Source organism: Lepidochelys kempii, chromosome 23, assembly GCF_965140285.1.
Source record: "Lepidochelys kempii isolate rLepKem1 chromosome 23, rLepKem1.hap1, whole genome shotgun sequence".
NCBI lineage: Eukaryota > Metazoa > Chordata > Testudines > Cheloniidae > Lepidochelys > Lepidochelys kempii.
The window spans coordinates 5,646,656-5,668,692 of record NC_136402.1 but is presented as its reverse complement, the minus strand read 5'-3'; the positions used below and the strand labels follow the sequence as shown (position 1 = coordinate 5,668,692).

Genomic DNA, 22,037 nt, shown 5'->3' with positions numbered 1-22,037 from the left:
ACAGGGGTGGCCAGGGGGACTCTGCGCTCTGCCGCCACCATGAGCGCTGGCTCCGCAGCTCCCATTGGCCGGGAACTGGGCCCCAATGGGAGCTGCGGGGGCAGCGCCTGAGGGCGGAAGCAGCACGTGGAGCCCCCTGGCCGCGCCTCCGCCTCAGAGACCGGGGAGGCTGCTGAGGTTGGGGTCAGGGGTCAAAGGGCATCAAAGGGAGGTTGCTGTGAGCAGGGCGGTGGGGCCAAGGGTCAAAGGGCACCAGGAGAGGTCGCTGTGGCTGGGGTCATGGGTCAAAGGGCAGGAAGGAGCTGTACCATCCACCCCACCCGGCAGGCAGCAGCAGGCGATGGACTCGGTTACCCAGCACCCACCGCGGCGGCCCCGCCACGGCCCCCCCTTCACGCAACAGAACTACATGACCCAGGCGGCCTTGCGGCGCGCGCCTGCGCAGTGCGCAGCGCCCGGGCCGGGGGAAGATGGCGGCCGGGAGGGGGCAGCGCGGAGGGTGAGGGCCCGCGGCTTGGGGCGGGCGAGTGAGTGAGCGAGCGCGGGGGAGGGGGCCGGCGAGGAGGGGGGGGGTTACAATGGGGAGGGGGCCGGCGAGGAGGGGGGGTTACAATGGGGAGGGAGGGGGCCGGCGAGGAGGAGGGGGGTTACAATGGGGAGGGAGGGGGCCGGCGAGGAGGGGGGGGTTACAATGGGGAGGGAGGGGGCTGGCGAGGAGGGGGGGGGTTACAATGGGGAGGGGGCCGGCGAGGAGGAGGGGGGTTACAATGGGGAGGGGGCCGGCGAGGAGGAGGGGGGTTACAATGGGGAGGGGGCCGGCGAGGAGGAGGGGGGTTACAATGGGGAGGGGGCCGGCGAGGAGGGGGGGGGTTACAATGGGGAGGGGGCCGGCGAGGAGGAGGGGGGTTACAATGGGGAGGGGGCCGGCGAGGAGGGGGGGGGGTTACAATGGGGAGGGGGCCGGCGAGGAGGAGGGGGGTTACAATGGGGAGGGGGCCGGCGAGGAGGAGGGGGGTTACAATGGGGAGGGGGCCGGCGAGGAGGAGGGGGGTTACAATGGGGAGGGAGGGGGCCGGCGAGGAGGGGGGGGTTACAATGGGGAGGGAGGGGGCCGGCGAGGAGGGGGGGGGTTACAATGGGGAGGGAGGGGGCCGGCGAGGAGGGGGGGGGTTACAATGGGGAGGGGGCCGGCGAGGAGGAGGGGGGTTACAATGGGGAGGGGGCCGGCGAGGAGGGGGGGGGTTACAATGGGGAGGGGGCCGGCGAGGAGGGGGGGGGTTACAATGGGGAGGGGGCCGGCGAGGAGGAGGGGGGTTACAATGGGGAGGGGGCCGGCGAGGAGGAGGGGGGTTACAATGGGGAGGGGGCCGGCGAGGAGGAGGGGGGTTACAATGGGGAGGGGGCCGGCGAGGGAGGGAAGGGGGTTTACAATGGGGAGGGGGCCGGCGAGGGGGGTAGCGAGCCTGGAGGCTAAGGGAGGGCTGCCCTGAGGTGATGTGATCCCTGGGGGAGGCCTGGGGCGGTGATAATGGGGGGAGGGTGGGGCCAATAGGTATTCCATGGGGGCAGTGGGGCAGGCTGGGGGTCCTGTGGGGTAACAGGGCATCCAGGCCGGGGTGGCGTCAGGGAGGCCTGGGGGGTATCTGGGTGTGGGGATGTTAGACTGGGGTGATGGGGTGTCCTGGGCTTTCATGTGGGGGGAGCTGGGGATTCTGGGGGGCAGGGTGCTAATTAGTCTCCTCGTTAGCAGCTTGAGCTGAGAGCCCCTGGGCCGGGAACACAGAGCTGCCCTCTCGCCCGTCCAGCGCTGGGCACAGACCCCTTGGCAGGGGCATCCCGCTCTCGGCTGGGAACGGCTCGTGCGCCGGGTGCCCGCGTCACCATGACCAGCCGCGCAGGGGAGGGCAGCAACGCCCGAATGAGCATCGCCTCCCAGTTCTTCACCCAGGAGGAGGGCAGCGGCACCGACAGCATGACCACCTCGGAGCGGGTGCGTGGGGCGGGGAGCGGTCGGTGAAGGCTGAACATTCAAGTGGGCTGGGAGTCAGGCCCTGGTCCCTTTTAGCCCTAGACCAGGGACAAGAGAGGTGGCTCTGATCCGGCCCCAGGTCTTGGGCACTGGCTGCCCAGGGGTTGGGGGAATGGGATACAGGGCCTTTCCCCTTTAGGGGTCACCAACCCCAGCAGGGGGCATGGCTGGCTCCGTGGAGGGTGTCATGACTAGGATAAGGGCCTTTCCCTCTAGGGGGCAGCAACTCTGTTCCAGCCCCTGGGCAGGGGGAGTGGCTGGCGCCGGGGTTTGTGGAACAGGTTACAGTCTGCTCACCTCTCTTGCCAATTACAGTCCAGTTTCAATGGGTGTCCTGAGGGGCTAAATGTTGGGGCCACGTGCTGTGCCCCTCAGTGATCCTTCTGTACAGGGTGTTTACTGGCTCTGTCTGGTTCTTGCGAGGCAGCGTAGTCTGGGGGCAGGGCTGGGACTTCGCAGACCTGGCATCTATCCCGACTCTGCCACTGCCCTACTGGGTGACCTTTGGCACATCCCTCCTTCTCTCTGGGCCTGGTTCCCCTCCATCTTTTGCGTGTCTTGTCTGCACGGCTTTTATCCCAGGGTCACTAACGCAGGGTCGGGATGTGTTACTTTTCCTGGTATATAGCACTGGTGCAACCTGGCGTGGACTCAGTTACTTTGGCATCAAAGTGCCTTATCCTGGAATTCCCCTTCCCCACACCAATGTAAGCACCTTTATACTGGTACAGCAGCATCCACGCTGGAGGAAACTAGGTGTGGGTAAAGTCCTGTCTAGCTAAGGGTTTAGATTGGAAGCTTTTTTGGGCAGGGACCATCTCTTGCAATGGGTCTGTTCTAGCACGATGAGGCCCTGATCTAGGCACTACCATAATGCAAGTGGGACAGGTGTCTGTCACCAGGGCAGCTGTCGCCATTGGTCACGTACCCCTCCTGAGCTACCTGTGTGGAGTCCCTCTGTACCGGGCAGGACTTCTAACTTCATTGCCATCCCTGCTTGTGGTGCTGCTTTGTGCCGCATGAGTGGTGAACTTAGGACTGTCCTGAGCTCCCAGCCTAGCTTGGCCCTTGGGTGTTGCCTCCTTCGTCAGCTTGATCTGTCTTGCGAGAGGAGCCAGGCCAATCTTGAATTCCTTGGTGCCTCCTCTCTCTGCAGGTGGTGGATCTGTTAAACCAAGCTGCCCTGATCAGCAACGACTCTAAAATCAACCTCCTCAAACAGGTGAGCAAAACCGCTGCTCCTCCCTGCAGCAATGGGATGACAGTGGGCTGGAATGCAGGGTGCTGGGAAGAGCTGTAGAGGGGCACGAGGTCCTGTGCCTGCCTGTCAAAGGTGTAGACAGCAGGGCTAGGGTCAAATAGCATCAGCTTTTCTTTCATGCCTCTCAGATTCCTCCCTGGCCTTCTCATAAGGACCCACACCTTCCCCGTCTCTCTAGCCATTAGCCCCTCTTTGGCTTCCCTGGGATTCTCTGATTCCACCTGGCTCCTTGCAGGGACAAGACCTGCTGCTGGGCTCACATGGCTCTGTGTGGAGTTCTTTGGTGTCGCAGAAATGCTGGATGGCGGCTGGGTCCGTGGGGCAGGGTGCTGCGCTGGGGGGAGGCAGATGGGCGATGGCTGATGCTGCAAACCCCTCCATCCGCCCGAGTCTCACCCCCTGCCGTTCCTCTTTCCCCACAGGTCCAGGAGCTAATTATAAACAAGGACCCCACGCTGCTGGATAACTTCCTGGATGTGAGTAGCCCTGGGCGCCGCTTTGGGGTGCCAGGAACGACTCTGAAAACAGCCTGTCCCGACTCTCCTCGTGCCCGTGGCAAGGGCCGGTGCAGTACCACTGGCTCTGCAGGCCCTTCACTCAGTGGCCCCCATGACCCTGTGACGGCTGAGTGAGGTGGAGAACTCCTCTGACTGACACAGAGCATTAACTCCCTGCGCAGCAGGCCCATGGCTTGGGGGGCAGGGGGTGAGGTATGAGCGGCTGCCCAAAGGCTGCCTGGGTTTCCAGCTGGAGCCCCAGATGCCCCTCAAGCCTGGCGTGTCCTGGGCAGTGCCAGGGCTGGTGGCTTAGACTGCTCAGTGTCAAACACAGGCCCGTGGAGTGTGAATATTCTCACCTGGGCCTAACCTAAAGCTTTCCGCAGCCTCCTCCCTGCCCTGACTCGGGGGCACTCTAGCTCTGCCCTGGCCCCGCTTCCCCCTCTCGGCCAGCTCTGCTGCCCGCTGGGCAGCTGAGGCCGGCCCTGACCGCCTGCCTCTCCGGCTGCAGGAGATCATCGCCTTCCAGGCGGACAAATCCATCGAGGTGCGGAAGTTTGTCATCGGCTTCATAGAAGAGGCCTGGTAAGGACAGATTGGCTGCTGCATCCCGGAGCCACTGGGTGTAATTCTCCTTCCCCCACAGCTTCCAAGCCCTCAGGGTGCTACAGGTCTGTACAGCACCTAGATGGGAGCCCCAGCCAGCCAGCGCTCCTGCCCCATGTCCCACAGGCCGCAGCCGCTGGGACTCTCCCACCCCGCTCCCTACAGCACCCCCTGCTGGGAGGGGCTGAGTCTGGGAGCTCCCTTCAGCCAGCACAGGAGCATCCCAGCAGCAGCCTGCAGAAGGGAAGTCGGCTACCTACGGACCGGTGGGACTGGGCTTTTCCCTGAGACGGGGGGTGTCCAGGGTGGGGCAGGCGCTTATCCCTTGTCTCCAGCTAAGATCCCTGTTGTGAGCAGGGCCTGGTAGGTTACAACAGGGGCTGCGAAGAGTCAGGACTCCTGGGTTCTATTCCTAGCTGTGGGAGGGGAATGGAGTCAAGTGGTTAGGGCGAGGGGGCTGGGAGCCAGAACTCCTGGGTACTGTGCCTTGATCTGCCATTGACTCCCTGTGTGACCGTGGCAACTCCCTCCCCCTGCCTCAGTTTCCCCACTTGTACAAGGGGTGAGGTTTCCATAGAAGCCAATTGCTCTGGTCCTGGATGAGGGTCTGGTTGCTGCAGTAGCTGCTTGCCCCACCTCCAGCCAGCGCTGTCTGTCTCCCCACCACCCCCAGCAAACGGGATATCGAGCTGCTCCTGAAGCTCATCGCCAACCTGAACATGCTGCTGAAGGACGAGAACGTCAACGTGGTGAAGAAGGCCATCCTCGCCATGACCCAGCTCTACAAGGTGGCGCTGCAGGTGAGCGCCCCTCGGCCAGCCTGCGCAGCCCACGCCTCTCCCAGCAGGGGGCACTGGCTGGGGGAGGAGCGCCTGGCTGCTGCAGCCCCAGCTTCTCCCAGCAGGGGGCACTGTGGAGAATGGGGTGGGACGCTGGCTGTGTGGGCAGCGACCGGCTACTCCAGGCCCGGCCTCTCCCCGTAGGGGGCACTGTGCTCCCCACCCCAGCTGTCGGGGGTCATCAGTGCTTGGCGGCCGGCCTGGGCACTCACCCCTCCCTTCTGGCTCCCGGCAGTGGATGGTGAAGTCCAAGGTCATCAACGACCTGCAGGAGGCCTGCTGGGAGATGGTGTCGGCCATGGCCAGCGACATCATCCTGCTGCTGGACTCGGACAACGACGGCATCCGCACCCACGCCATCAAGTTCGTGGAGGGGCTGATCATCACGCTGTCGCCCCGCATGCCCGACTCAGACGTGCCCAAGCGCCATGAGAACGACATCAGCCTCGACCGCATCCCCAAGGACCACCCCTATATCAAACACAGTGAGTGGGGGCCCAGCAGGGCTCTAGGAGCCGGGTCGGGTGATCTGTTGGGGTCCCACTGCCTGTTGGCACGTGGCCTCTCCACCACTAACAGCTGTCCCCCACCCAGCCCACGGCTTGCGGCCTGTGCCGTGACCCCGCCCACTCCTGCCTTTCAGATGTGTTGTGGGAGGAGGGCAAGGCGGCCCTGGAGCAGCTGCTGAAGTTCATGGTGCACCCGGCCATCTCCAGCATCAACCTCACAGCGGCGCTGGGCTCCCTGGCCTCCATTGCCCGCCAGCGGCCCATGTTCATGGCTGAAGTGATCCAGGCCTACGAGACCCTGCATGGTAAGCACTGCCCCCTGGCCGGGCTCTGCCTCGGGACCCCCATCCCTGGCCTGAGCCACTGGATGCAGCAGTCGGCCGGGGGCTTCCCCGGGTCCTCTCCAGGGCTTCAGCCAGGGAGCCCAAAGGGCTTTGTGTGTGTTAATGAATGAAATCCCAACACTTGTCCTGACTCCCAGCCACCCCACCACTCCCTGTCCAGCAATAGAACCCAGGAGTCCTGCCCCTCCCCCACTCTGCACCCCGCTTCCTACCCAGGAGTCCTGACCCTCTGCCTTGCCCTGCACCCCGCTTCCTACCCAGAGCCAGACCTCAGGCCTAGCCCAAGCCTCCATCCTACAGCGGGTCCCTTCTGGGGCAGCCCCCCTCCTGCGTACCTGACGCCCCTTCCATGTCGCCCTCCCGCCAGCCAACCTGCCGCCGACACTGGCTAAGTCCCAGGTGAGCAGCGTACGCAAGAACCTGAAGCTGCACCTGCTGAGCGTGCTGAAGCACCCCTCGTCCTTCGAGTTCCAGGCGCAGATCACCACCCTGCTGGTGGACCTGGGCACCCAGCAGGCCGAGATCACCCGCAGCATGCCCAGCCTGAAGGAGCCGCGCAAGCGCCCGCGGGACGAGAGCGACCCAGCCCTGAAGAAGATGAAGATGGGTGAGCGGGCAGGGCAGGCCTCGCTCTGCTGGGAGGCCCCATTTAGCAGCAACCGTTTCGGTGGGTGGGGTGCCTTGGGAGATGGGGTGCAGGCAGCTGAGAGCTGTCTGGGTGGCCCCCTGTGCAGTGAGTTTGTCCCAGTTCCCAGAGGGAGGTGATCAAGGGAACAGCTCAGTTACTCCAGTTCCAGTTCAGTTACTCCAGTCCCAGCCTCTCCCAGCAGGGGGCGCTGTGGGGAGAGCTCCTGGCTACTCCAGTCCCAGCCTCTCCCAGCAGGGGGCGCTGTGGGGAGAGCTCCTGGCTACTCCAGTCCCAGCCTCTCCCAGCAGGGGGCGCTGTGGGGGCATGGGAGCACTGGTGTCCCAGGCATCATCTGAATTGGGCCCCTGGGTGCAGCCTGCGCAGCAAAGTCGGGGATCCAGAGGCCTGGAGCAGCCAGCTTGTCCTTAGAGGTCGGGTTTCTAAGGCAGTGAAATCCCTCCCCAGGGCTGGGTAAGGTTGGCAGGGGGTAGCGTGTGGGGCAGAAGCTGCCTCCCCTCTGCTGGGGCCGTACCAGCTGTGGACCCCAAGGTTCTGGTCCCAGGGGCTGCTGGGAAGGTGAAGCTCTGTGTGCACACGGCATCCGCTCTGTGGCACCTGCCAGGAGCCAGCTCTCCGCTGCCGAGCCCGGGGTGGAGATGGTGCCAGTCCTGGCTGTCTGGGGCTGGCAGTGCCCCTTGACTCTAACCCCAGGCCTCTACGGCACAGAGCCACCCCTCGGGGAGGACGATGAGGATAAGGATCTGGAGCAAGCAGCTGCGCCACCACCCAAGCCCTCTGCCCAGACCAGCACCCATTCGGACACGGACATCACGGCCGAGTTCCTGCAGCCCCTGCTGACGCCGGACAATGTGGCCAATCTGGTGGGTGAGGTTGGGCCCTGGCTCGGTGCTGGTGGGTCCCTGAGTCCCCTGAAATGCACCCCCCCCCGCTTAGACATGCTGCCCGGGGAGGGGTGTGTTGGGCTGCAACCGCCAGGCCTTGAGCAGTGGCTCCTGTTACAGCTCACAAGCTAAAGAGCGTCAGGCGTGCTGGATGGGAGACCTGTGAGGGAATCCAGGGGGATCAGGGCGCGGGACAGGGCTCAGCAGGGGGCGCTCTCCCCTCGCAGTCAGTGCTGACCTCGGTGCGATGGCGCTAGGGGACGCTGTGCTGCGGGGAGTGGGGCAGGGGGCTCAGCTTGCAATCCATCTTGCCTTGCAATCAGTAGTGACCCCAGTATGCCACTGGGGGGCCCTGGGCTGCAGGGCGCTTGGGCGGGGGCTGAGCAGAGGGCGCTCTCCCTGCAGCCTGGTCTCTAACCCGCTGGCCTGGTGGGAAGCCGGGGAGGCCTCACTGCTGGAAACGGCGCTGGGCCTAGAGCGCAGGGCCTGGGGCCCATAAGAGCACCGCCCTCTGCAGGGCATCCCCCGGCAGGCTGCATCACGGCCATGTCCTGGCTCTCCTGCCTCAGGTGCTCATCAGCATGGTGTACCTGCCTGACACCATGCCCGCCTCCTTCCAAGCCACCTACACCCCCGTGGAGTCGGCTGGCACAGACGCCCAGATCAAGCATCTCGCCCGCCTGATGGCCACCCAGATGACGGCTGCAGGGCTTGGGCCAGGTACGTCTGCTGGGGGAGCGGAGGTCTCCCTTGTAGCACAGATAGAGCTCTGGGGGAAGGGGAGCTAGCGTCTGGGAGACCTCAGACTCAGTGCCATCTCCCCTGCTCATCGGCTCCCTGCCTCTCCAGACTTCGGGAGCCCTCTCCATCCACAAGATTCCTCGCTGCCTGCTGGGGGTGAATGGTTTCCAGTGGGCGGGGGCACTGCAGGTCAGGAGTGCGGGGTACCAGCAGAGCTGGGGGGACTCCAGGGCTGGGCTAGCAGGGGGCTGCGGGTCAGGAGGGAGGGGCACAGGCGGAGCTCGGGGGGGGCTGGCAGGGGGCTGTGGATTGTGTTTGAGGGGCCTCGGCAGAGCTGGGGGTAGTTGCAGCTCTTGTTTCCTGGCTCCTCTCTCCTTCCTCTGGGGTGGTGGCCGGGGGCTGAATGGCTCTGCCTGGCCTCGCGAGGGCACCGTGAGTGAGTCGGCTCCTTGGCACAGGCTCCTCTCCCCGTCCTCCAGGCGTGGAACACACCAAGCTGCTGAAGGAGGAGCCGAAGGAGGAGAAGCTGGTGAAGCCTGAGAGCGTGCTGATCAAACGGCGCCTGTCCTCGCTGTCTCAAGGGCAGGCCATCTCCGTGCTGGGGGCGCAGGGCTGCGTCACCATCCTCCTGGAGCAAGAGGCCCCCCAGGCCAAGCGGCGCCCAGAGCCCATCATCCCGGCCACCCAGACCAGGTGAGGGGGAGGGCCCTCAGGGTCTGTGCTGTGCCTGGGGTTTATAGTCTCCCAGGAGGTACCCCAAGAGGTCGTGGCCCTTTCCAGGGCAGGCTGGCGCCTCCCAGGCTGGCTCTGCTGCAGCACCCCCTGCTGCCCGCTGGGAGCTCTGCCCAGCCAGTCTGACAGGCAGACTCCTGCTCAGAGAGGTTTTGCCCCATTGGGGATCAGTGCCTGTCAGTCAGTATCTGCAGCGCCACCAGGCAGCCCTTTACAAACAGGCTCCGAGTCCCTGCACCAGAGCATCATAGAATCGCAGGCTTAGGAGGGACCTGGAGAGGACAACTAGCCCAGCCCCCTGCACTCACGCCCGCCCCTGCCAGCTGTTTGTCCAACCTGCTCTTAAAAACCTCCAGGGACGGAGATTCCAAACCTCCCTGGGCGATTTGTTCCAGGGCTTAACCACCCTGACAGGAACTTGTTCCTAATGTCCGCCCTGGCTGCAATTTAACCCATCACTTCTTGTCCTGTTCTCAGAGGTTAATGAGAACAATTTTCATTTCCTCCTTGTGACAGCCTTTTATGTACTTGAAACTGTTATCATGTCCCTACTCAGTCTTCTCTTCTCCAGACTAAACAAACCCAGTTTGTTCAGTCTTCCCTCATGGCTCATGTTTTCCAGACCTTTCATCATTTTTTGTTGCTCTTCTCTGGACTCTCCAGTTTGTCCACATCTTTCCTGAAATGTGGCGCCCAGAACTGGACACAATACTCCAGCTGAGGTCATATCAGAGTAGAGCGGAAGAATTACTTCTCGTGTCTTGCTTACAATACTCCTGCTAATACATCCCAGAATGATGTTCGCTTTTTTTGCAACGGCATTACACTGTTGACTCATATTTAGCTTGTGGTCCACGATGGCCCCCAGATCCCTTTCCGCAGTACTCCTTCCTGGGCAGTCATTTCCCAGTTTGTATGTGTGCAACTGATTGTTCCTTCCCAAGTCCAGCACTTTGTATTTGTCCTTATTGAATTTCATCCTATTTCCTTCAGACCATTTCTCCAGTTTGTCCAGATCATTTTGAATTATAATCCTATCCTCCCAAGCACTTGCAACCCCTCCCAGCTTGGTATCGTCCACACACTTTATAAGTGCCCTCTCTATGCCATTATCTAAATCATTGATGAAGATATTGAACAGAACTGGACCCAAAACTGATCCCTGTGGGACTCCACTCCATGTGCCCTTCCAGTTTGATTGTGAACCACAAATACCATTGGGAGGGCTTTAGGTCAGCGAAGAGGATCGGAGGTTATGGCAGTTGGTCCTGGCGGGAGCCAGGCCAGGCTCCTGTGGGGTCCCTCACGGGGTCTCTGTGTTCCCATTGTTAACACACCTCTCTGCCCCCTCAAGTCCGTTGTCCTCCATCTGCCAAGCCCTGCTGAGTTTCTGGTCCTGCCTGAGCCCCCTGCGGCCGTTAACACTCAGGCACTGATTTTCCCCAATCCCACATGACGTATGTTGAGTCCAGCCAGCTCCTGACGGCGCGTTCCCACCACCCAGATGCCTGAGGCCTTCCTGCTGTGCCCGGTGGGTAGTGCTACCAAGCCAAATGGGTACCCTGAGGCGTGGGTGGTTCGTGAGAATGTTACACACCATGTCCGCCTCCGGCGCTGAGCCACACTCTAACTCCCTGCTCCAGGCTGGCGGGCGCCGGTGGGCGCAAGAAGGTTTTCCGCCTGAGCGACGCGATCAAGCCACTGACGGACGTGCAGATGGAGAAGCTGAAGCTGGGAGCCGTGAAGCGGATCCTGTGCTCGGAGAGAGCCGTCGCTTGCAGCGGGGCGGCCCAGGTAGGCACCGGCTCAGCCGCAGAGGGGCAGGGCCTGGGTACCGTCCATGCCTGACCCTCCCCTCTCCCCTCCCCACCAGGCCCGTGTCAAGATCCTCTCATCCCTGGTGACCCAGTTTGACGTGCCCCTGAAGAGCGAGGTCTTGGCCTTCATCCTGGACGACATCCGCAACCGGCTGGACCTGGCCTTTGCCTGGCTGTACCAGGAGTACAATGCCTACTTGAGCACGTTCCCCGCCGGCTCCCTGGACAGCTACGACGAGTGCCTCATTGGCCTGCTCTCTGGCCTGCAGGAGAAGCCAGACCAGAAGGATGGGTGGGTGTCCCCACTATGTGGGCTGAGCTTTGGGGGGGAGGAGCTGAGAGGTGGAGCCTTCCTGGCCTGAGTCACTGGTCTGGACCTAGACTAGCCTCGGTGTGGGGGGTGAGCTTTGCCTGTGCCATGAGCTGCGACCCTGCTGGGATGTCCGTGCTGTGAGCTTCCTCCCAGTAGTGCCTAGCTAGGGCTCCAGTGCTGCGAGCTTCCTCCCAGCAGTGTCCTGCCTGTGGCAGCTAGGGCTCCCATCAGCATCACCTGCCTTAGACCAGCACCCAGCCCGGATTCCTGTAGCGTAACTAACGCTCCTGCTGGGACCAGCTCCCTGCCGTGTCGTGGGGCTGCCAGCCTGGCCTTCCCTGCCACGCTAGGAAGGTTTTCCAGGGGGCAGGTGTCCCCATCACACAGCAGTGAGCATCCTCGCTCCATCCCAGCAGGGGGCACAAGGGCTGTGGAGACGGCACTCTCAGCAGGAGACATCTGCCTGCACTTCCTGTCCTAAACATCTCTTGCCCAGCTGAGGAAGTGACTTGGATAATGTCATGGGGCAGGGGTTCTCTCCCTTTTCCATCCCTGGCCCACCCCAGAAGTGGCTGCATCTCAGGGGCAGGCGAAGGGCCCCTTTTCAAAGGGAACGTTGGGGCCGCAGCCTGCTGGTAATGGTCTGTGTGTGCGCCCCCTACAGGATCTTCACCAAGGTGGTGCTGGAAGCCCCACTCATCACAGAGAGCGCCCTGGAGGTGATCCGCAAGTACTGCGAGGATGAGGTGGGTTCGAGGAGCAGAGTGGGGAGAGCAGCTATTCAAGAGGCACCGTCCTTGCCTAAGAAGATCCTAACTGACCCCACTGATCCCTCTTGCAGGGGGACAGGGTGGGGCTGGTATCTCCCCATCACATGGTGTTTGCACCCAATATCTGCGGGCAGGCTCCTGTGATTCCTGCCCCACCGCCCGCGTCCCTCACCTGGCACTTGCCTGTCCGCGTTAGATGAAGCTCCTCCGGCTGAATGCATGGAGCCGATTCCCAAGCCTACAGTGGGGGGAGGGGGGGTGCAGAGCCGAGCCCCTGGGGGACCATCTGCTCACTGGGGTCGTCTGTCGCAGAGCCGCACCTACCTGGGGATGTCCACCCTCCGGGACCTGATCTTCAAGCGTCCGTCCAGGCAGTTCCAGTATCTGCACGTGCTGCTGGACCTCAGCTCCCATGAGAAGGACAAGGTGCGTCAGGCAACCGGGGGCCGGTGTCTTGTGGTATCGTCCAGCCCCTCTGTGCATTCACTCAGCCCTGCTCATCCCCCCAGATACTGCCTCAGGCCAGGCTCCCACCGCTCTGGCCACAAAGGCTCAGGAATCCTGCCGATGAGACCTGTAACTCAGATTCCTCACTGCTCCCCCAGCGTCCTGAGCAAGACGGAGGGTTCCCAGTGCCGTCCTAGCCAGATCCCAGGCCTCTGTCCCCCAGCAGCTAGCCAGGGGTGTGATTCCCGGCCTGGAGCGCTCGTGTGGCGTTGCTGTGCAGCTGTCTTGAGCTGCCCCTGCCTCAGAGGTGGCTGCCTCTCAGTGCTGGGTGAGCACTCCCCTCACATGCCGCGTCTGCCCTGCAGGTCCGCCAGCAGGCGATCCTCTTCATCAAGCGCATGTACGAGAAGGACCAGCTGCGGGAGTACGTGGAGAAGTTTGCACTGAACTACCTACAGCTCCTGGTGCACCCCAACCCCCCATCTGTGCTCTTCGGCGCCGACAAGGACACGGGTAACAAGGCAGGGCCGTGCATGGCTGGGGGACAACCAATGAACGTGGGCTGCTGTCCCTGGGGGGCAGTCCTCAGTGTCGCTAGTTGGTGGGTCAGATCTCCCCTACAGTGCTGGCACCAGTCCCAGCCTGGTGCTGATGGCTGCTCCCCGCTCGGTGATCGGAGGAAGGAGATCTGTGCTCGTAGCCGCGGGGAATTCCTGGGCATCTCAGGCCCGTGGCTGGGTTCTGCCCGCGAGCTGGCATTGCTGTGGTTAGCACTCCAACCCCGCTGTGCTGGTAGCCATCTGCTGCTTCCATAGCCGCGGATCAGAGAGCCCCTCCTTAGAGTTAATCGGGCCAGCTGCTGGCTCTTCCCTGAAGTCTGAGCCTGTCCCTTGTCTTCCTGCTGGACTGGCGCCCTGGGTGCGGGCTGGCGCTGGAGGTCGGGGCGGCCGCTGCTCTTCCCAGTGGTTCTCCAGCTGCTGTTGTTGGCTGGGAGCCCCACAACTGATCTCCCGCCCCGCCCGCGCCCTTGTCATGCAGAGGTGGCTGCTCCCTGGACCGAGGAGACCGTCAAGCAGTGTCTGTACCTGTACCTGGCCCTGCTGCCGCAGAACCACAAGCTGATCCATGAGCTGGCGTCGGTCTACACAGAGGCCATCGCTGACATCAAGCGCACCGTGCTGCGGGTCATCGAGCAGCCGGTGAGCAAGCCGGGAAAGGCTCTGCGGGGACCCGCTGCTTAGGGTACAGGGCTGTCTGTGCAGGTGGGGACAGCGAACTGTGGCTGCTGTAAGGCTGACCCCAAAGCAAAGGGGCGCCGGGGCCCGATGACTTGGAGTTGTCTGAGCCCAGGGCTGGAGACTGAATTCAAAGCTAGGCTCTTGGGGCAGGGCTGTCTGTACAGCCCCTAGCACCATGGGGGGGCTGCTCTGTGACTGGGACTCCTAAGATGCTCCCGTAATACACCCAATAGCAAAGCAAAAGTACAGTGGGGTCCTGCCTGTGACTGTGGTTCCTAGGCGCTACCGTAATACACCTAATAATGATCCAGGCAGATGGGTCACACTTTCTATTAAGGTTCAGGTTAGAAATAAAGGGTTAATGGATGATTGACAGCTGGCTTAAAACTGGGTTGATCAGCTGTTCTGGAGTCCAGAAGTGTCCAGCTGGAAGGGGCCTCGAGCTCACCAAGCCCAGCCCCCTGCGCTGAGGCCCGGCCAAGTAAACCTAGACCAGCCGTGCCAGGTCGGTCAGCCTGGTCTTAAAATCCTCTCTGGATGGGGATCCCACAGCTTCCCTGGGAAGCGTGTTCCAGAGCTGAACTCCGCTGAGAGTTGGAAAGTTTTGGTCCTAATATCTTACCTCAGTCTCCCTCACTGCAGATTAAGCCCATAGCTTCTTGTTCGCCATGTCCACTGAAGGTAGGATGCTGGATCTCCGTCCTCTATACCAGCCCTTAACGAATTTGATGACTGTTCTCCACTCGCCGCTCAGGCTTTTCTAAATGCTAAACGTACCTGGTTTTTTTAACCTTTCCTCCTAGGCCAGGTTTTCGAAACCTTGGATCATTTCTCTTGCTCTTCTGTGGACTCTCTCCACTTTGTCCGCATCTTTCCTGAAGTGCGGCGCCCAGAACTGGACCCAGCCCTCCAGCTGGGGCCTTCCCCGGTGCCAAGTACAGAAGGATAGTTATGTCCCGTGTCTTTCCTGTGACGCTTCTGTTAATACACCCAGAACAATGTTCGCCTTTTTCACGGCTGCATCACGTTCTTGGCTCGCATTCAATTTGTGATCCACTCTAACGCCCAGCTCCTTTTCAGCAGTACGACCCCCTAGTTGGTCCTTGTTTTGTAGTTGTGCGTTTGATATTTTCCTTCCTAAGTACAGTACTTTGCGCCTGTCTTGATGGGATTTCTTCTTGCTGAGTCCTAACCCTCCAAAGTGCTCGCAGCCCCTCCCACCTCGGTGTCAGCTGCAGATTTTATAATCGCACTCTCCACTCCGATCTCTGGGTCAGCAATGGAAATACTGAATGGTAGCAGACCCAAGGCCAGCTCCTGTGGGACCCCGGGAGACACGTCCTCTCAGTTAGGCAGCGAACCATTGGTAACGGCGCTTTGTGCCCCCACCTTAGAGCAATTCCACGTAGAGCACATTTCCCTAGTTTGCTCTGAGACTGTCAGGTGGAACTGTTCAACCTGACTGAAATCAAGCTGGATCCTGCCGACTGCTTTCCCCTACCTCTGAGATCAGTACCCCTGTTGGAGGAGGAAATGAGGTTGGGTTGGGATGATTTGTTCTTGACAAATCCATGCTGGCCATTCCTTATAACCCTGTTATCCTCCAGACTGCTCCTGCCTGTGGCTCAAAGCCATCTCTGGTGGGCAGCCAGCCTTGGGTCTGTGATCTTACAGCCTCTGTCCATCCCCCTTTGCCTTTTCTGAACAGAACCTAAAGCTGGAGTGTCCCGTGCAGGCTCCAACCTCTGCGGGACGGGGGTAGGTGGAAACAAAGAGCATTACCTGGCCGTGCTGCACAGATCGGGTTAGCCGGCTGCTGGGCTACCTTGCAGCAGGGTGGGGAGGGTCCCAGGAGCGTGGGGGTTTGGGGTACTCAGCTGCATTCCACTAGCTGGGTTCCCTTGGGGCTTGGTGGGGAGGCCACGGCCCTGTTGCGTGTGCTGACTCGGCACAGTTGGTTCCTTTCCCCCCCCCCCGCCATCCGTGGTGATTCTGCTCTGAGACTGCCTCTTCCTTCTCTCCCCTCCTTGCCCAGATCCGCGGGATGGGGATGAACTCCCCGGAGCTGCTGCTGCTGGTGGAGAACTGCCCCAAAGGGGCTGAGACCCTGGTGACCCGCTGCCTGCACAGCCTGACAGATAAAGGTATCCCCACCCCACGCTGCCACTGTACCCGCCCCAGTTGGCACTGCCCTCCAGATGGGTGGGCATTCGGAGGGCTAGAGCAGGCCTGCTCGCTTTTCTCCCTGGCTGTCTGTCCTGCCCTGTGCCTCGGTTTCCCCTTAAATGGGAATGTTGCTTCCTCAAGCGTTCGTCCTCCCCCCACCCACACACACACACAGACCAGCGCTGGGCTCCTCCTGCTGATCTCTAGTCCCTCCCCCAGCGTTGGCCTGTGTCACGGAGTCCCCGGGCAATGCTCTGGAACTGCTTCCTACGAAGCCAGTCAGGACTCTGGGGAAGTCTCCTTTCTGGGAGAAGCCTGTCTTCAGGACACACAGCTCACACAGCTTCCACCTTCCTGGGTCTGACCTCGGAGCATTCAGCATCCTCTGCCCCTCCGTGCGCGTCCCACAGCGAGTCCGCCTAGGCGGGGCTCCTGGGGAAGCCAGAGGGTCTTGCAACCCAACTTTGCAGTCAGACGTGACTCTCAGCCAGCCAGTAAAACAGAAGGTTTATTAGACGACAGGAACATGGTCTAACACAGAGCTTGTAGGTGAAGAGAACCGGACCCCTCAGCTGAGTCCATTTTGGGGGGCAGTGAGCTAGATAACCAGGTCTGCCCTTCACTCCATGTCTCCAGCCAGCCCCAAACTGAAAACTCCCTCCAGCCCCTCCCCCGGGCTTTCCCCTTTCCGGGGCGAGGAGGTCACCTGATTCCTTTGTTCTCCAACTCTTTAGCTCTCACCTTGCAGGGAGGAAGGGCCAGGCCATCAGTTGCCAGGAAACAGGGTGTCGGCCAATCTCTGTGTCCAGACCCCTGTACACACCTGCCCTCTAGGACTCTGCAATGATCATACACCCTTACCCCACCCCCTAGATACTTAAGAACTGCCTAGGGGAAACCGAGGCACCCCCACACTATTCAGAGGAAACATTAAGAACAGTCCCACTTCGTCACAACCTGCCCTTGCTCTCACAGTGCCCCCATCTCCCGAGCTGGTGAAGCGAGTTCGTGATCTCTACCACAAGCGGCTCCCGGACGTCCGGTTCCTCATCCCCGTCCTCAACGGGCTGGAGAAGGTAGGACCCCATGGGGTCTGGCGGGTGCTGCTGAGCCAGGCAGGGCTCCTGGCAGCTTGCCTGGCCCAGCTGCTGCCATGGCCGGAGTGGGGGTAGTGGCTGGACAGCCACTGCCTAGTGGAGACTGTTCTTATGGGAGGCAGTAGGCTCTAGTGGTTAGAGTGGGGGTTAAGAGGGGGCTGGGAGCCAGGACTCCTGGGTTCCATTTAGAGTGGGGCCGGAGGGTTGTGTGGCATAACCGATATCTGCCAAGCTCTCCCTCTCCCTCCCGCAGAAAGAGGTGATCCAGGCTCTGCCCAAGCTCATCAAGCTGAACCCCATCGTGGTGAAGGAGGTGTTCAACCGCCTCTTGGGGACGCAGCACGGTAGGTGCTGAGCTGGGAGCTGAGCCGAAGGGCTGCGATTTCCCCGTTCTGCGGGGCCAGCTGCTGACATGATGCTGGGAGATGGGCTGGTGCCAATGGACCCTGGCGGGGCAATGGTGACATAACGCTCAGTGCGAGGACAATTGGGGGTCAGTCCTGCCACGTCCATTCCAGGCGGGGGTGGGAGCTTCACGCCCCCTGGCCCAGCCAGGGAGAAGCCTGAGCATGGAAAGTTTCAGGAGCCCCATCTTGTCTCTCGTTGGGAGCCTGGGGAGAAACTGATCTGGGCAGCAGGGCCCTAGGCCGCCCAGTACAAGCCTCCCACTAGGGCACAGTGGGTCTGCGCAGACAGCCCGGCCTCCCAGCTCAGCCTCCCCCTCTTTGCCTTGTGCAGGCGAAGGGAATTCGGCCGTGTCCCCCCTGAACCCTGGGGAGCTGCTCATCGCCTTGCACAACATCGACTCCACCAAGTGCGACATGAAATCCATCATCAAAGGTAAGGGGGTGCCGGAGCCCGGGGCAGATTCGGACAGCAGGGACGGCTGCGTCTGCTGGGCCAGCCCTTTGGCTGCTTGCGCCACTGTGCTGCCCCTTTCTCCTTCCCCTTAACTGGCCCACGGGTGGAAGCCAGGACTCCGGGGTTCTCGTCTCGTGCCCACTGGCAACCTACCCCCTGCTCTCTTCTCTGCCCCTCCGTGTGTCTCAGCCGCACCCCCGAATCCCCGGCAGCCTTGGCTGACGTCATCTCTTCCCCACCACAGCCACCAACCTGTGTTTCGGCGAGAGGAACGTCTACACGTCGGAGGTGCTGGCCGTGGTGATGCAGCAGCTGATGGAGCAGAGCCCCCTGCCCATGCTGCTCATGAGGACGGTCATCCAGTCACTGACCATGTACCCACGCCTGGGTGGCTTCGTCATGAACGTCCTGTCCCGCCTCATCATGAAGCAGGTGGGAACCCGGCCCCGCGGCACCTCCTGCAGCCTGGCCAGGCAGCCTAGCGCTGGGACCCCGGCACAAGCTAAGCTGGGTTGGGTTAGCCCCTGGAAATCCCAGGGCTCCTAAGGAGTGTGTGTGGGGGGGGTGGTGGTGATCCACAGAGGGCGCTCTTATTGTTGAGGCCTTGTTAAGCTAGTGCCCCGGAGGTAGGGGGCTCTGGAGCTGGCATTGTCCTCTCCCTGCTGAGCCATAACGCTAAGATCCCGTCGCTGGCTTCTGTTCAGTCCACTGTCCTGGCCCGTTCCCCCTCTCCTCTCTTCGGCCTCCCTCAGCCCCCACTCCTTGCACTTAGTCTGCACTTCCTGTCCTAAACTGCCATGCGCTGGTGGCGTCTGGCTATTGACTGGCCGCCAGGTTCCTCCCCAGAGGTGGCAGCATCCTCACGCCAAGGAAAGCGATTTTCTCCAAAGTAGCTGGGGGCGGGGCAGCTCTTCACCTGTCCCCCAGACAGCCCAGGTCTCTTCATTTCTCAGTCCTGCTCCCCCTCGGGCGCGGGCTCCGGAGGTGCATGTGACAATGCCAGGCCTCTGTCCCACTCCAGGTGTGCCTTGCCCCCTTGCTGCTCCTCCAGCTGCCCTGGCTTTCAGCACTGCCTCTGGGTGGGCTTCTCCACCCCCAGTGTGACCCGCTGACACATGGAGGGCTGGCTGAATTCGCTGCCCCTTGTGCCCATGTGTGGGTGTGCAGGGGAGGGCATAGTGAAAAGGCCCCTCTTAACCACCCCCCTTTGCCCTCCCAGGTGTGGAAGTACCCCAAAGTGTGGGAGGGCTTCATCAAATGCTGCCAGCGCACCAAGCCCCAGTCCTTCCAGGTCATCCTGCAGCTCCCTCCACAGCAGCTCAACGCCGTCTTCGAGAAGTGCCCCGAGCTGCGGGAGCCGCTGCTGGCCCATGTCCGCTCCTTCACTCCGCACCAGGTACTGGCCTGCTCCCTGGAGGGCTGGGGGGGAGTCATGCAGGAGATTGGGGGCTGAGTGTAATCTGGCGGGGGGCACAAGTGATGGTGGGGTATGTAGCTGTCCTTCCCTTTAATAATGGGGACAGACTGCAGGGCCCCAGCATGCAGTGCTTCCCGTCAGTCTAATGAAGGTGGGGGTGTAGGGAATGGAGCTTTCTTTAGGGTTTGTTCTTACCCAGTTCCCTCGGGGCTCCAGCATCCCCACCCTTTACTGGGGCAGGTGGGGAGTCAGGCTGTGTGTCACCAGCCCTCAGTGGGAGGAGGAGGATGGTCCTAGTCACAGTGCCCCCTGGAGCCTGATGCAAGATTGCTCCCTAGTGTGCTGGGCTCTGCCCCTGTTTGGCTGTGTACCCCCAGCAGTGGGGCTCCCAGCTCTCCCCTAGGGGATACCACACCTCAGTCAGCCAGCTCGTGCTCAGCCTTTAAACTCACCTGCTGCGACTAGTGACTGCTCCCTAGGACAACTCTGCCCCCGTCCCAGGGTAGGTCATAGAATCATAGGTCCTTACGGGCCAGCCTCTCTCTCCAGTTGGGAGCTGGCTGTTCCCAGGGCAGGGGAGAGGCTGGAGCCCCGGACCCAGGGCAGCTGGCTCCTGCATGACTTGCTCACCCGGCCCCTCTTTCCCCTCCCCATCCCACACAGCAAGCGCATGTCCCCAACTCCACCATGGCCATCCTGGAAGCCAGCAGCAAGCAGGAGGTGGAGGTGAAGGACTCCCAGCCGCTGGAGGAGGTGAGCGGAGACGCCTGGGCTGGGAGGCTAGGAACTGGGCTGGGGAGGGAGTAAGCCGGTACCTGAAGGTGCAGAACAGAGCTGTGGGCTCAAGAAGGTGCTGGGGGTGGGACTCTAGCCACAGGGCTGGTCTGAATGCTCTGCTGCAGAGGCCCAGGGTCTGTGGGATGGGCCTCGTCTATTTCCCCCGCGGGCTGGCAGGGAGCGGGGTCCCCAGCCCAGACTCTCTGAGCGGAGTCCTTTGCTACCCTGACTCGAAGGGATGGGGAGGGGTCCCTTCCCTGGCTGACGGTGCTTTATCGCCCGGCAGGAGGAGCAGGAGCCCGCGCCTCTCCTCCCACGCATGTCCCAGGACATGATCGCTCTGCGGCTGGCCCAGGAGAAGGCACTCAAACGCCAGCTGGAGGAGGAACAGAAACTGAAGCAGCCAGCCAGCCAGCCGCGTCCTGCCCATGCCCTGGCACCACTGCCTGCCGAGGAGCCGATGGACTTCCGGGAGGAGGGGCCCGAGGTGGAGACGCCCACCATTTTCATTAGCATGCAGGAGGAAGAGGAGGGTTCAGGCGGAGATGGGTCCCTGTTGGACTCCAGCGTGGAGGGGCCCCTACCTGCGAAGGTACGTTCTGGGCACGGACAGGCACTTGGCAGAGCTCGTGCATAGAGTCAGGGCTGCACACAGCCAGGGTCCCATTAACCCCTCGCTGGCCTTAGAGCTTCCTACTTCTTCTTGGCCTCCCAGTGTCCCCTTGCACAGAGGGGGGTAAGGAGAGCTCTGCCGGCCACCAGAGGGCGCTCCCCAAACACTGCAGCATCAAGGGCCCTGCCCCATGGTAGCCAAGGTGGCTCCTGCTGCCAAACCCCTGTGCAGCCAGTGACCCTGCCCTGCTTGCCGCTTGAGCCAATCTGCCCTGGGGGCAGGGCTGCTCCACCCCAACTGGTCTGATTGACCAAAGCATGGAGCCAAGGGCCTATCCAGTGCCTTTGGCTCCTCCCCTTCCTGCCTGCGGCCAGGAAACCAAGGCTGATGTAGAGATCTTGGGGTGGGGTGGGAGTGCCCCAGGATAAGTGAGGGGTCGTTGAGGTCTCAGTTAGGGACATGATCCCCTCTTGGGGGTCAGGGTGGCAGTTAAAGCTAGAATCCAGCTCCGGAACGGGTCCCATTGGTCCATCCGGCTGCAGGGCTGGGGTGTCTCCATGAGGCATCTTGTCTGCCCCCTTTCCCTGCCCCCTACCAGGAAGCGAAGAGCAAGGAGGCGGGAGCCAGCAGCGCTGCTGACGAGGGAGCGGAGAGCAAGCCCGAGAGCCTCACGCCCGACGAGCCGGCACCCGGCGGGCCCCAGCCGGTCAGCCAGCCTGAGGAGCTGCCAGAGCCCGGCGGTGGCGGCATGGAGCAGGAGCAGAAACCAGAGAGCTGATGGGGCGGGGCAGAGCCGGCCCCTCCAGGGCAAAGATACTCAGGGGGGAGGGGGAGAGGAGCAGAAACTGCACAGCTACGGGCCTGGCTCTTGGCCTAATAAAGAGGCCAAATCAAGAGTCGCTGGTCCTGGGCCTTTCTGCCTCCCTGTCTGTGTGGGGCGTGTCCCTCCCTGGGGCGGGGCTCATCTCCCTGACCCTCCAGAGAAACCTCCTGCTGGGGGAGTCTGGTGGGGGGGTGAGGGAGGGAGCAGTGGGTGCTGGAGGGGAGGAAGGGGAGGGGAGGGGCAGTGGGTGGGGGGGTGGGGAAGGGGCGGGGCTGAGGGGGGGAGGGGCAGTGGGTGGGGGGGTGGGGAAGGGGCGGGGCTGAGGGGGGGAGGGGCTGAGGGGGGGTTGGGGAAGGGGCGGGGCTGAGAGGGGGCTGGTTGAACCTGGTGGGAGGTTGCTATGGGTTGGAACCTAGGGAGGGGCGGAGCCCGGTTGGGGTTGATAAGGGGCGGAGCCTAGAGGGAGGTTGGTGGGGGCGGAGCCTAGGGAGGGTCAGGGCGGGGACGGAGCCGGGTTGGGGGTGGCTAAGGGGCGGAGCCTGAAGGAAGGTCGGTGGGGGTGGAGTCTCGGTAGGGGGCGGGGCTAGGTCGGTAGGGGGCGGGGCCTCGG

General features: G+C 62.2%; 1 protein-coding gene across 6 annotated transcripts; it reads left to right on the top strand.

Annotated features, from left to right (window-relative positions):
• The first annotated feature begins 409 nt into the window (after positions 1–409).
• Positions 410–21,500, top strand: SYMPK (symplekin scaffold protein). 6 transcript variants are annotated; one of them, XM_078850012.1, is made up of 27 exons: positions 410–499; positions 1,751–1,990; positions 3,186–3,251; positions 3,713–3,766; positions 4,299–4,372; positions 5,067–5,193; positions 5,468–5,717; positions 5,876–6,046; positions 6,453–6,692; positions 7,440–7,594; positions 8,185–8,335; positions 8,815–9,049; positions 10,732–10,882; positions 10,962–11,197; positions 11,883–11,964; positions 12,301–12,414; positions 12,801–12,948; positions 13,474–13,634; positions 15,709–15,817; positions 16,815–16,915; positions 17,190–17,280; positions 17,675–17,776; positions 18,042–18,229; positions 19,017–19,193; positions 19,878–19,967; positions 20,278–20,583; positions 21,203–21,500. In XM_078850012.1, exons 1-27 carry the CDS (start codon positions 410–412, stop codon positions 21,380–21,382), a joined length of 4,089 nt encoding a protein of 1,362 aa, XP_078706138.1. In that variant the 3' UTR covers positions 21,383–21,500. The 6 variants fall into 6 exon arrangements, with proteins under 6 accessions (XP_078706138.1, XP_073177495.2, XP_073177490.2 ...); XM_073321394.2 differs by having other exon boundaries at positions 426–499; positions 1,748–1,990; positions 7,425–7,594; XM_073321389.2 differs by having other exon boundaries at positions 449–527; positions 1,748–1,990; positions 7,425–7,594.
• The last annotated feature ends 537 nt before the right edge of the window (positions 21,501–22,037 follow it).

Excerpts from the sequence above, each read along its gene's own strand:
- SYMPK (XM_078850012.1), top strand. The coding sequence starts at position 410 with ATGACCCAGGCGGCCTTGCGGCGCGCGCCTGCGCAGTGCGCAGCGCCC. Across the intron at positions 3,252-3,712 it reads AAATCAACCTCCTCAAACAG|GTCCAGGAGCTAATTATAAA; the intron begins GTGAGCAAAACC and ends CTTTCCCCACAG. Across the intron at positions 12,949-13,473 it reads CGGCGCCGACAAGGACACGG|AGGTGGCTGCTCCCTGGACC; the intron begins GTAACAAGGCAG and ends CTTGTCATGCAG.